Below are 14,947 nucleotides of genomic sequence, written 5' to 3' on the forward strand. Positions count from 1 at the left end.
CTATAGATCAACTTGGGTACAACCAGCCTGTTGGACTGTACATCCGATTATTGCTAGAGGCTGTGTTATAGCTGCTAGCAATAATCACTGTGTTCTCCCGGTGGGGGCAGCTTCTCCTGCCAAGAGCTCCACAGGGGGATTCCCCCAGCAACACTGACTGTGTTGATGTGGTAATCGATTTTCCTGCAACCCATAGTTGCAGGAAAGAAATTTGCTCAGTCTATGGCCAACCTAAAGGGCTGTTGCAGGCTCTCATTAAGGGAGCCTGACTATGCCTGCCCTTTCTACCCAACTCTACCATTCATAGAAGCCATACTACAGCTTCTATGAATGGAACATGATCTATGCATGGAGGGGGCAAAACGATCAATCATCTGCCTGTCTTACATTCTTAAATTGGGTTTTATTCCTAGAAGCTCACCACTGCATCTGTTAGTAATGGAAATACCATAACTAGAATCTCACCCTATTTTGCACCAGGTCTCAAAACCTAACTAGTGAAAGCTTTATTTACTTTCTGGCTAGAGTTCCTGGGGACAGTATCTCAATGAGCCTAAATGGGAATTTGGTCATTATTTTGATGGGGCCCAACCAGGTGTACAGGTTAAAGCGGTAGTAAACCGCTGAAAAAAATAAAAAACAAACAAAAAAAATGATATATTATTATATATACTCTCACTCTATATTATATATATATATATATATATATATATATATATATATATATATATACACACACACACCTGCAAGACAATAGCATATTGTATATGCATCGCATACTAGCACATTATGAAATACCTTACAATGAAGCTCCCGCAGAACGCACGGTCACCGCTGAGGGGGCCGACATGTTCCCTCTGCGCTTCTTTCAGGTTTGCAGGCTCCGGCGCTGTGAGTGGCTGCAGCAGCAATGACATTCTGGCAAATTCCGGCACAATCCGACGGACCTTTAGAGTGCATGTGCTGCGGACGTCAGCGGCTGCATGCAGGGTGACTATTTCCTAAACCGTGCAGGTTTAGGAGATATTAATTTTACCTACAGGTAAGCCTTATTATAGTTTTACCTGTAGGTAAAAATGACCAAGCAGGTTTTACAATTGCTTTAAATCGCAGAATAAAAAAAGTTAGTGTGACTCAGCAGGTGGACTGCAGACCCAGAATCCGTTTACATGCACAGTTTTCTTTGAATTGTGCCTTTAAAAGCAATAATCATTTATTATGTTTTTCTTTTTTCCTATACCCTCAATACACAGGCTACGCACATTTTATTAGAAGGCAGAAGGTGCACAGCATGTTTGCATACAACAGGATACAATTATCTGAGAACACTGCTACTGAAAAACGTGTGAAACAACATATCATCACTATGTGCTGCAACCATGGGCTCACATGTTCCTATGCTTACATTTAGGCAGCTGACCTTTACACCTAGAATAAGAGTTTTGCTTTCAACATTCATTCATGGGAAACTAGAGAATAGCAAGACACGGATACCCACAGACATGAGATATAAGCCCCAACCTGCCATCTTTTTCAGCAAATTGCTCAGATATCAATGTAAGATTACTCAATGCAACATCCCAAGAATCTGTAACCTACAATTTAGGATTCCAGGTAAACATGTACCTGTTTTTTTAAATGAAAACAAGAGCAGTGCATTGCAAATAATTTCCAACAAATCTGCATTTAAAAATAAGTGATGAGCTATAAAATGCATCATGAAAGACATGGAGTGATTATGGCAATCAGCACACAACGTATAGTCAGTTTACTGGACATTTGGAACAAGAACCTCAGCAGTTCTCTTGAGCTCCATCACTGCTATGAGCAGGTAAGTTACGGTACATACTTAACATCTCCCAATAAGGCCCATTAGATGGGTATTGAATCTGTAAGTGAAGCTTTATGCATTTTTAGTCTTAAAAAATATTTTTGCAACTGTATTCCCTTTAGCGGTATTTAGGAAAAAGTGTTGCGCTGAACAGTGAAAATAAATATATGCAGATCGAAAATGGTATCTGTCCCAAATATGGCCTGTGTAAATATAGAATTTTTTGACATACTACACAGATAATGATTATACAATTTCTATTGTGCATATATATATATATAAAATACATATAAATAATAAAAAATTTGCAGAAATTAGAGTCCTTTAGTGAATGTTGATACAGTGTTTGCAAAAGGGACCATCAATAGTCCCCCTTAGTATGATGAAAAGTGAAAATATCTTCCAAATTGTCCGATATACAGAGTATACACCCTTATGTGAACACCGCCACCTAGAACAGATGTAGGCTTACCGAACGCCTATGACCCAAGCGAACATACGCCCGAAGGGTCAAGAAGGCTTTGGTTCAAGCCGACACACAATGGAGCATGGAACTGGATAACGTTATTAATAAAATTCTCAGTTAAAAAATTATTATTTTTGCAATTTGTTGGTGGGACGCCCTCATTGTTTGTACTCCACCATTTTGTGAGTATACTTTCCACATCTAGGAAATCCACCATATCAAACTGAACACACAAAGTATTCCTTATTAACGGATGTCTACTGTGCCTATCGGACGGAAACGTCTTATAGTATCATTATGCAACGTTGGGTGGTTCATGAACGCATGCTGGTTCATCCTCTGGGCAGCAGGCATTTTAAGTTGCCTACGCAAGTTTTTTTTTTTTTCTTGGAGCCTGTGCCTTCATATAAGTAAAATGTCAACTCACTGGACAAGGAAAGGAGTTAAACAGCAAAAAGGGGTTACCTGGTGATCATACAAGCTCTGGTTGCAAATGCCTTCTAGGAGCCCTCAAAATTAGCTGAAAAGGGGCCAGCTTAGTCTTTCAGTATCAACATAACACAGATCCATGTGTTGCCAGAGCTCTAAAGGTTATTATATTTTGCTTTACTGTATGTTTTGCCAATAAAATGTTTTTCCATGTTTAATTATCCTTACTAGTAGCACTTACCTTATAATGGTCCACAGGGGAGCCAATGGCATTGCATTCATCATCATCAACAATTATATGCATTATCTCGCCTTCAGACAAAAACGTATACTTGTGGTAAAATATTAAAGTGATATTAAACCCTCAGTTTGTAAGCACTTTCAGAAATTGATTTAATAACTTCATCTTTTAATCATTGCTTAAGTTTAAGCTACTGCCCCAGGTTTTCCATTTCAAGGTGGCTCCTTTCCCTTGCAGGGTCCTATGGACCTGCCTTGCATGCAAGGACTAGAGTTGTATCCTCTTACAGCCCTGGTGCCTAACCTGTGGCCCTTGGACTTCAGAAGTTTGTAGTCGGAATGATCATTAGGATAATAGCATTGATCTCTAAAAGCCTCATGTAACATGTCCCCAGTTTCATATTGTCTTCTGCAGCATACATATCCCCAGCCACAAATGTAGAATGTACACACTCTCTGGCCCTCATTTCCTCCATTAGATCTGCAGTTTCTGAAAGTCCTCTTAAGCATTACATATATTGAACATTATGTGCGGCATTTAGTGATGTCAGGGGCCGTATTTTAGTTGACAACCACTGCTCTACACTGTTTACATCAGTAGAAACACAGTACAATAGCAGGGAGCAGGAGCCAACATCATTGAAAGTTGAAAACTACAATTGCTGGGGTAAGAATTTTAACAAATTGTTTACTAGGGAATGTTTATTTTATTGTGTTCAATGTGTTAAGCTAAAAAAACATTGAGGGTTTAATACTACTTTAACATTACAGTAAACCTATGCTCAGATCATGCACAATATGCATTTACATCTTCTGAACAAACAGAAAAAGTAATTTAAAAACAAGCCCCAATTCATATCTGTATCTACAAGCATTATGGAAAGTTTTAAAGCTGTACATTTTTTTGGGATACAACATCAGTCAATTAATTCACCTCTAATGCAGAGTATCACCATGTTGGCTGCTGTTCACTGTACAAATCCTCCCTTCAGTTATGCTGTATACTACACAGCGCAGGGATCTTACAGTGCTGTTTGGATGAGAGGCAGTGGCTGCGACCGTGAAGGATCCAGTCGTCTGCCCTCCCTTTTCTCTCCCTTTGTTCATAAAAGGTTTTGTATTCTTTTCACAGGATGAAAGGTATTTTATAAATGGAGAGGGGGGAGTCTCATCATTCATCCACCTCTTCTTTTTCATCATCCATTCACGGAGCTCCTTGTGTCCACTTGTGAATGGATGGGGGAAGGATGGCAAATGACCAGATCCTTCACTGTTGCAATGCACTGCCTCGTATTCCTGCTTCACAAGAAGATCGCCACTCTGTAGTATTCAGCATCACTAAAGAGGCAATTTGGATTGTATACACAGCAGCCAGCCAGGCATAGCATACTCTTCATTAGAGGTAACCTATTTAAGTGGTGTTGTATCCCAAAAACATTTACTGGATTCCATTTTGTAAGTAATGCGACAGTCACCATAAAGCTGAACTCCAGGAATGAGACAAAATCTACCCTTGCAGCGAGGTCCACAGCACTGCAAGGGATAAAATTGCTAATTTATTCTAGAGGTACAGAGATAAAGTGTATTACCTACCCTATCCCTCGGTACAGCAGGCACCAGCTCTGTGCAGGGCTATTAACCCTGTATTGTATATGAGGGGGCAAGAATGCAACTACAACTGGAGAGCACCTTGCCAGGGACCAGTCATATTAAGGAAGCCTGCTGGAGGAAGTAATGATGCAATACACCTTATTCCTGCACCCATAAGCCTTGTATACATCACACACAGCTCAGGTCGGAGCTGATGTATAAACAATTTGATGTTAGTACAGCAATCTCCCTGCTGAGCTTATTGTGTTCTGACAGGGAGAAGGCCCACCCCACCAGAACACACTGATCGGGAGCCAGTTGGCTGCTGGTTTTCCAGCATGCTTGTCTGCATAGGCGTGCACACCCTAATCACCCCATGTCGTGCAGATTGCCCCTGTTTAGACCCCTGATATTTCTCCAAAGCCCTCCTAAAAAAAAATATATATATATATATAAAAAAATAAAAAATACTGACACCGTCAGTGTAATATATTATATTATATATATATAAATAAATAAATATAAATATAAAATATATTACACACACACACGCATATGTGTTTGAGCTTTGGGGTGCACGCCCTACTGCAATAGGCTGTGCACATCTATGCTCGTCTGACACAACCAATGTTGCCTGACATTCAGCCCGTGTGTACTAGGCTTTAGACTAAATGAACATTTAATGCTTGTGGTGCAGAGAGGCCACACTGCAAGGGTAGATTTTGTCTCATTCCTGGAGTTCAGAAAGAAGCATCTTAACTGCATAGCAAAAAATATTTAAAAAGGGTGTGGAAATTAAAGTGGAATATGTTACCAGGAAGAACATAATTAAAAAAAAAAAAAACTTAAAACGTCCAGCGCCCGATGTCAAATTAGCAGAAAGCTATTTACATACAATGTAAGTGCTTGCCCATGCTATATTTTACCGATGTATGCCTTTAAAGAGACCCTGTAAACAACGTAAGAAATTGCAGTTAAAAACTCAAGTATTTTAAAAGGCTAACTTGCAAAGTTATTTTTAAATTGGTTAAAAATTTGACTACTCTAGCAGAATCAATTCCCTAGCTCAAACCCCCCCCCCCCCTTCTTGATTGTCATAGCTCACTCCTGTTTTTGGAATGTCTAAATCCGGGGAGTCCAACCTGAGGCCTAAAATGGCTATGAATGTGGCCCAACACAAAATCATAAATTTACTTAAAAATTTACATTTTTTGGGGTGAATTTTTTGTAAAAATGTGTTTATACTTCGCAAACATGAGCATGGAATTAAGTTTTATCTTCCCAAAGAAAGAATCCCCCACTCTTCACTATCCCACCTTATTCACGTCATCGGTTTTCGGCAGCACCTACATTTGTGAGCAACTATTCTCAAGGATGAGAAGCACACGAAGGGGAAAATTTGGCCCAAAATATCAGATGAGCACCTTGAGAATTCATTGAGAATTGCTACTCCATCCATCCAACCAGATATTGATGCGTTAGTTTCGTTTCAAATATTGCACTAGTTTTATGTTGCCCTCTTACTTTTATAATGGAATATATTAATAGTAAAAAGGTCAGGTCTGAGCATGTAGCCCCTTTACAAAATAATCAAGAGTGGGTGACTGGGGACAAAGAAAAGGCAAATTTATTAAATACATTCTTCAGTTCTGTGTATACAAAGGAGCATGGGGGAGATCAAGTCCATAATGGGGATGGCATTGACACAGCCCCGAATGATCCACAATGTCTCAAAAGTGATATGGTCCAGAAATATTTAGACAGACTAAAGGTCGATAAAGCACCTGGAGCAGATGGCATCCACCCACGGATCCTAAAAGAATTGAGCTTTGTCATTTCATAGCCACTTTTTCTAATTTTTTTTAGGGACTCATTAATAACGGAAATGGTACCACTGGACTGGTGTAGGGCCAATGTGGTGTCCATATTTAAAAGGGGTACAAAGTCTTTGCCAATTAACTATAGACCTATTAGTTTAACTTCTATAGGTCCAGAAGATACTGGAGAGATTAATTAATTAAAAACCACATAGATGAGTTCCTGCTGGAAAAAAATATATTTTAAGCAACAGACAGCATGGATTCATGAAAGACAGAAGTTCTCAAACAAACCTGATTTCTTTTTATGAGGCGGTAAGTAAAACTTTGGACAGAGAGGTGGCGGTGGACGTGGTACACTTGGATTTTGCAAAAGCGTTTGACACAGTTCCCCACACATGGCTAATGTGTAAGGTAAAGTCTACAGGTTTAGAAATATCAGTTTGTAAATGGATAGAAAACTGTCTAAAAAAAAACAAAAACAAATTCAGAGAGTAGTGGTTAATGATTTTTACTCTAAATGGTCTATGGTTATCAGTGGTGTACCCCAAGGTTCAGTGTTGGGACCATTACTTTTCAATCTTTATAAATTATATTGGGTCTGGGATTAAAAGTACCATTTCAGTCTTTGCAGATGACACCAAACTATGCAGTGGAATAACATCCTTACAGGATGTCTCCAATTTACAAGCCGACCTCAATGTTTGTCCAATTGGGTGAATATGTGGCAGATGAGGTTTAATGTTGATAAATGTAAAGTTATGCACTTGGGGGCCAAGAATATGCATGCACCATACATACTAGGGGGGAGTACAACTGGGGGGGGTCCATAGCGGAGAAGGATCTGGGAGTTTTGGTAGATCATAAGCTCAATAATAACATGCAATGCCAAGCAGCGGTTTCCAAAACGAGCAAAGTCCTTTCTTGTATTAAGAGAGGTATGGACTCCAGAGAGAGATATCATTTTGTACAAATCATTAGTAAGACCTCATCTGGAATATGCAGTTCAGTTTTGGGCACCAGTTCTCAAAAAGGATTTCAGTGAACTGGAGAAAGTGCAGAGAAGGGCAACCAAACTGATAAGAGGCATGGAGGAGCTCAACTATGAGGAAAGATTAGAGGAACTGAATGTATCCTCTCTTGCGAAGAGGAGATTAAGGGGGATATGATCAACATGTACAAATGCATAAGGGGTCCATATAGTGAACATGGTGTTGAGTTATTCACTTTACAGTCAACACAGAGGACAAGGGGGCACTCTTTACGCCTAGAGGAAAAGAGATTTAATCTCCAAATACGGAAAGGTTTCTTCACAGCAAGAGCTGTGAAAATGTGGACTAGACTTCCTCCAGAGTTGGTTCTGGCCAGCTCAGTAGATTGCTTTAAGAAAGGCCTGGATTCTTTCCCAAATGCACACAATATAACTGGGTACTAACATTTATAGGTAAAGTTGATCCGGGGAAAATCCGATTGCCTCTTGGGGGTCAGTCAGGAAGGAATTTTCTTCCTCTGCTGTAGCAAATTGGATCATGCTCTGCTAGGGTTTTTCACCTTCCTTTGGATCAACTGTGGGTATAGGATTGGGTATATGGGACTGTTTGATATTATTTTTAATTTTTTTATTTTTTTACGGTTGAACTAGATGGACTTGTGTCTTTTTTCAACCTAACTATGTAACTATATAATAAAAAATATTTTTTTAAAAATTAAGTTTTATTACTCAGATAGGTACATTATATCAGGGATCGTTGACTTGTGATCTGCCTGACTTTCAGCTCTCCTTATTGTTGGTGTATTTTATGTGCGGCCCAAGATAATTCCTCTTTTTCCAATGTGGCCCAAGAAGGTCAAAAGGATGGAACCCCTGGTCTTAATACTGTATGTGCTGGCCAAGCATCTATGCCCCTCACTTCATCTCCCTGCATAACCTTGTATGTAGCTGTTGGGGGAGAAGTGAAGGTGAGTGTCATGTGACAGACAGCTCTGAGTCTGCTGACATCACATCCAAGATGGCAGTACAAAGCAGCAGTCTCAGGGTTTTTGGACATCTAAACAAGAGAGACGTTTACACATAAATAACATGCATAAGTTAAAACGTACATATAATCATATAGGCAGATTTGTATTAAAATAAACAGTCAGGCAACAGGGTCTCTTTAAAGTAGACATCCTTCATAGAAGTATATAGTCAATAAAGCTTACTACTCAAGAACAAAAGGCAAGAGTTCAAATGCTTATTTTACATAAAATATGGAGGTAAAGCCACTTACTGTAATAAGTTAAAGCTCAGATCCAGCCTCTTTGCAAAATTACCATATTTGCAAGCAAGAAATCTTGGAATTTCGGCACAATCTTTTCCGATGTATGACACCTAGAATAGCAAACAGAGGCAGATGTATTTTCCACAGATGCTTTTTCTGTTTTTTAAAAGTTTAGAGGAAATGTCACCCAAAATATTTTCCTTGTTCATGGTGAGAATGGTACATTGATTTTTTTTTTTAATCCATGAAAAAGGTTTATTAAGAAAGTGAAGGGTAAACATACACCGAGGTTACATAGCCACTTGTACAATTTCAGAACCATCAATAACAATCAATCTACACATTAGCATATCAGGATGAACAAATCTTATCAACAGTTTTATTTCCAATCTTGCAAACTGCCCAAGGAAGCTCTGCCTGGGTCCTGAAGGACATGGCCTCCCTCATCTCGCGGTCACTATAATAGCCTGCGCAGGACCAGATCCACCGGGGCAACTCCCGGTACATCCAGCCACGGACCCCACAACTTTTTGAGCTTCCGGTCACCCCTATGTTGGAAGATTATTTTTTCCTTCTGGATCATCTCCCCCACTGTGTTAATCCACTCTTTAAGGGCTGGGGGATCCTCCGAGATCCAGTGTGTCATTATTACCTTACGTGCCAGAAAAAGAGATATAATGACAGCCACCCTTGTACATTCTTCCCACTCCAGTTCCCCCAATACATTGAGTAAACAGTGTTTTGGATCAGCAGGTAGTGAGACTTGAAATACGCTGTTTATGGTGTCCACCACCCCCATCCTGTAAGGGTGAAGTTTCGGGCACCTCCATGTTACATTGATTAATCATACACGGATTCTTACATTACCTACCTGTAGTGTGTTGTATCCCTTGTGCTTATGTCTTGTAGTTCAGTAGAAATCCTCCATCCTCTGATGCCCCCCTTCTTCCACCCCTGCTTCCATAATCTTCCGGTGTGATGGGGAACTAATAGAAGTGAGGGACTGTCAATCACATTCTATGAATGGAGGATGGGTGATTGAAAGGTCCACCATTTCCATTCATAGACCATGCTCCATCCCCGGAAGCTGCAGTAGACTTCTATGAATGGAGGAGAGCTGGGTGGAAAGGCCGGGCACTCTTGATGAGAGCCTGTGACTGCTCCTCCATTCTATTAACCCCAACCATACTGGAAGATTACACTGCCAGGTGTGGGGGGCATCAGAGGATGGCAGATTTCCCCTGAATTAGAAAACAGAAGCAGAAAGCATACATCACACTGAAGGCAAGTACTGTCCCTTGCACTTAACTTGTCATTTTTTTTTTGTAGGCAATATTAGGGCTTTAAGTTGGCAATACACCATCAGAATTTAATTGGAAAGGTTTGATTTTTGCAATGTTCTTTTGATTTTCTAACGGTTAGTGAGGTCAACATACGTTTGTTTTCGACCAGAAAAAAAAAAAAAAAAAAAATAAAGAAAATAAAGAAAAAAATCAGAAATATATATACCGTATATATATTTTTTTAAACTAATGAATTTCTAGCTGTAAATGTGGTTTTCCTTGTTCCTTGTACACGAACCGGCCACTTCATTATTAGGTACACCTTGCTAGTTCCCGGTTGGACCCCCTTTTGCCTTCGGAACTGTCTCAATTCTTGGTGGCATAGATTCAACAAGGCGTTGGAAACATTCCTCAGAGAATTTGGTCCATATTGACATGATTGCATCACGCAGTTGGTGCAGATTTTTCAGCTGCACATCCATGATGTGAATCTCCCGTTCCACAACATCCCAAAGGTACCCAATTGGATTGAGATCTTGAGACTATTGGAATACAGTGACCTCATTGTCATGTTCAAGAAACCAGTGGTGAGATGATTTGAGCTTTGTGACATGGTACATTATCCTGCTGGAAGGAGCCATCAGAAGATGGGCACACTGTAGTCATAAAGGGATGGACATGGTCAGCAACAATACCCAAGGTAGGTCATGGAATTTGAAAAACGATGCTCAAGTGGTACTAAGGGGCTCAAAGTGTGCCAAGAAAATATCCCCCACATTACACCACCACCACCAGCCTGAACCGTTGATACAAGGCAGGGTGGATCCATGCTTTCACGTTATCTATGCCAAATTCTGACCCTACCATCTGAATTTCGCAGCTAAAATCAAGACTCACCAGACCAGGCAACGATTTTTCCAATCTTTTATTGTCCAATTTTGGTGAGCCTGTGCAAATTGTAGCCCAATTTGCCTGTTCTTAGCTGACAGGAGTGGCACCCGATGTAGCCCATCTGCTTAAAGGTCCTGAGTTTCCTGTTCTTAGCTGACAAGAGTGGCACCTGGTGTGGTCTTCTGCTTCTTTAGCTCATCTGCTTCAAGGTTTGATGTGTTGTGTGTTCAGAGATGATATTCTACATACCTTGGTTGTAACAAGTGGTTATTTGAGTTACTGTTGACTTTCTATCATCTCCAACCAGTCTGCCCATTCTCTTCTCCCCTCTGACAACAAAATTGAATTTTCGGCCACACAACTGCCACTCACTGGTGATTTTCTTTTTCGGACCATTCTCTGTAAACCCTAGAGATGGTTGTGTGTAAAAATCCCAGATCAGCAGTTTTTGAAATAGTTACTGTTGCCTTTCTAGCATCTCAAACCAGTCTGCCCATTCTCCCCTGACATCAACAAGGCATTTTCCTGCACACAACTGCCGCTCACTGGATATTTTCTGACCATTCTTTGTAAAGCCTAAAGATGTCTGTGTGTGAAAATCCCAGTAGATCAGCAGTTTTTGAAATACTCAGACCAGTCCATCTGGCACGAACAACCACGCCACGTTCAAATCCACTTAAATTCCCTTTCTTTCCTATTCTGATGCTCGGTTTGAACTTCAGCGAGTAATCTTCACCACATCTCGATGCCTAAATGCATTAAGCTGTTGCCATGTGATTGGCCGATTAGCAATTTGTGTTACCAAGCAATTGAACAGATGTACCTAATAAAGTGGCCGGTGAGTGTATATTCCGTAATGAAACCTGTCTAATACGGTTCCCTTCAAAATAACAAGCCTAGACAAATTGTTAAGGGCTTTGGAACAAAATTAGTTGACTCCATGATGGCAAGAAAAAAAGTCCCTACCAACAACTTCTCTGCAAACAAAGATCTAACTGTATATGGCCATCTTTACTGCTGTGCATGATCTGGTTAAGCTTCCCTCCACAAACAGGGCTCATGCTGATACACGGCCCAAAAAAATTTATCAAACAAATTAGAATCTACATTCACACCAGCATTTTAGGCCCGTACTAATTGCAGAAGATTCCTGCTTCAGCTTTGCGCGGGTAGGTGCGGCCTCCAGGCCTGTTCACTATAATGACAGGTCGGCAGCGGCTGCAGCTATTCATGGCTCTCTGCTCACCTGCATACAGAATAGGGGGAATGGCAGCCGCACCTAGGCACTCACAGCCGCACAGGAATCACAAGATTCCTCCCACTGCAATCTGCACCGGTGTAGTGTCATATTTTGCTCCCCATCATAGAATGCTCCGAAAGTGACGTTGCGGCCAGAAATTTAGCACTGCGCATGCGCGATGCGTTCCAAACACTTGCGCCATGCGTTCTAAATGATTTGCGACAATGCAGACCAGTGAAACCGTCAGATAATGTCAAAGAAGTGAGGGGAGGTAATTCCCTCCCTGAGCCACAGTTACCCGCTCTCTCTCCGCCGCTCTCTGCTCTGTCTAAAGTTAATGTCACGATTACCTCCCCTCACTCCCGTGACATTATCTGACGGTTTCACTGAACTACATTGTCGGAAATCCTCTGGAACGCATGGTGCAAGCACTTTGGAACGCATCGCGCATGCGCAGTGCAAAATTTCTGGCCGTAATGTCACTTCCGGAGCATTCTATGATGGGGAGCAAAATATGACACTACACTGGCCTACATTACCAGTGTAAATGTAACCGAACAGTGGCTTCAGAAACTGTCGTAACATTAAAGAGTTACTAAACCCAGGAACCTGCATTTACTATATCTGGTCTCCCACAGTACACAGAACATGGAAATTTAATTATTTTAGTAAATATAAATGGCTAATTACCTTTTCTCATCAGCAGTATATAGCAGTCTTGTGGCTTCTATCACTGTTTGGTTAAAGCTTGTAGGAGGCGTTTTCCATTCTCCTCTTACTGTCCTATGAGACTGCAGGACCCCTGACCCTCTGTCTGGACATTGCTGATAACACGCACCCTCCCAAGAAAACAAAAAACTCTCTAGCAACACACACCAAACTGAGCATGTGCAGAATGCCTCCAAGGCTCTGTTCTATCAGGAGATGGAATGGGGACAGTGGAAGAAGAGGGGGGGGATCAGAGAAGACCAGATCATACACCCTTTTTTTTTTTTAACACAATGAGGATTAACCCTTTAGGTTCCACAGTGAATATAACAAGTATGCTTTATGGAATATACAGACTGATTTTACTGTTGTGGGTTTAGCAACACTTTAAGATTACTTTGCAAATCAAAAAAATTGGATAAGCACAAGCAAAGAAAGCCATTTGGAACTCACTAGTTTTGATGAAAGACCTTACAGTGGAGACCAGTACTAACCTCAACCCAATGCCTCAAAGTTCGAGAAAACCCTGCCGGAGGCAAAAACTCTACTTTGTATTCATAAATCATTTCAAAACATAACTATTTCTCAGGTTTCACTGAGGGTCTGCTTATTTGAAACTTTCAGTCAGTCAACCCTTCCAACTTCCAAAAAAAAAAAAAACACACACACACACACACACACACACACACACAACACCTTTTAGATGCAATACACACATTGAACTGAAACTGAAAGAGTAGGTTTACAAGTGAAAGCTTGCATAGGATGAGAGAACCGGTGAGATCAGCAAATACAAAATGCTTGTAAAAGCTACAACCCTTACGGGACTTATATGCTCACGGTTAGATTTTAATGAGATGCCCCCATTGGCCATCGTTTCTGGGCTGCCCCCTATGACCACAGAACTTTGTGGTCTCCTATCATTCTATACTAAAGTAATTAGTATAACCCGTGGGTAATGAAACGTTGATGTCTTTACTTAATCCTTCGGCCTTATATAAGAAAGAAAAGAGATAGAAAAATATAAACAAGGGGCAGACGTCTAAAAACAAAAAAGGCTGCCCATGTTCATACACTGAAAAAAAGAGCTGCCAGTGGGGGGGGGGAAGCAAACCACAGAGAAGGGAACACTGGAGGCAAAGTAGGAGTAAAAAGTTATTATTTCATCCAAGACTGGTTTTCACTGCATGTATTTTAGCAGTTGCATTGACTAAGGTATAACATGCTAGGTAAATAGTATTGAAATACTATAATGAATATAATATATATATATATATCACACACACAGTATCTCACAAGAGTACACAGCCATTAGAGTGGTTGTATGTTCTTTTTTGGAACTTTTACCCACAGATAAGCCTATAATAAAGCTTAACTGTAGGTAAAATTTATATTTCCTAAACATGTACGGTTTAGGAGATATTTACTTTTCATGCAGCTGCTGACGTCATGCAGCGCATGCGCTGTGGCCCGGCTGAAGGTCTGGCAGAACCTTGCTGGGAAATAGACTTATCACGGCTTCAGCCACTCACAGCGCTGGAGCCGCGATACCCGGAAGACACGCCGAGGCAATATGTCAGCTCCCACGGCATGGATCAGGTGAGATACCGATAGTGTTGCGCTGCACACTAGCTCATTATGCTGTAGCCTGGCAGGTTGTTTGTTTTTACATTTATTTTAAAAAAAGGTACAGGTTTACTACCACTTTAATATCTAAACCGCTGGCAACAAAGAGAGTACACCCCTAAGTGAAATGTCAAAATTGCACCCAATTAGCCATTTCCCTCCCAGGTGTCATGTGATTCGTTAGTGTTACAAGGTCTCAAGTGTGAATGGGGAGTATTTGTGTTAAATTTGGTGTTATCTCGCTCACTCTCTCATACTGGCCACTGGAAGTTCAACATGGCACCTCATGGCAAAGAACTCAGAGGATCTGAAAAAAAAATGAATTGTTGCTCTACATAAAGATGGCCTAGGCCAGTGATGGCGAACCTTGGCACCCCAGATGTTTTGGAACTACATTTCCCATGATGCTCTGGCACCTTGCATTGTAGTGGAGCATCATGGGAAATGTAGTTCCAAAACATCTGGAGTGCCAAGGTTCGCCATCACTGGCCTAGGCTATAAGAAGATTGCCAAGACCCTGAAACTGAACTGCAGCATAGTGGCCAAGACCATACAGAGGTTTAAC

At 40.8% G+C, this 14,947-nt stretch overlaps 1 protein-coding gene across 1 annotated transcript in view; it reads right to left on the minus strand.

Moving 5' to 3' along the window:
- LRMDA (leucine rich melanocyte differentiation associated) overlaps positions 1–14,947 on the minus strand; it is a 1,231,554-nt gene that overhangs the window by 1,205,082 nt on the left and 11,525 nt on the right. Inside the window, exon 2 of the mRNA XM_077454023.1 lies at positions 8,644–8,744. Within this exon, the coding sequence (XP_077310149.1) occupies positions 8,644–8,744 (101 nt within the window). The remainder of the gene's footprint in view (positions 1–8,643; positions 8,745–14,947) is intronic.

The sequence above is a fragment of the Lithobates pipiens genome, unplaced genomic scaffold, assembly GCF_037356315.1.
Source record: "Lithobates pipiens isolate NorthernLeopardFrog02 unplaced genomic scaffold, aLitPip1_a1.2 Scaffold_25, whole genome shotgun sequence".
In the NCBI taxonomy this organism is placed as follows: domain Eukaryota; kingdom Metazoa; phylum Chordata; class Amphibia; order Anura; family Ranidae; genus Lithobates; species Lithobates pipiens.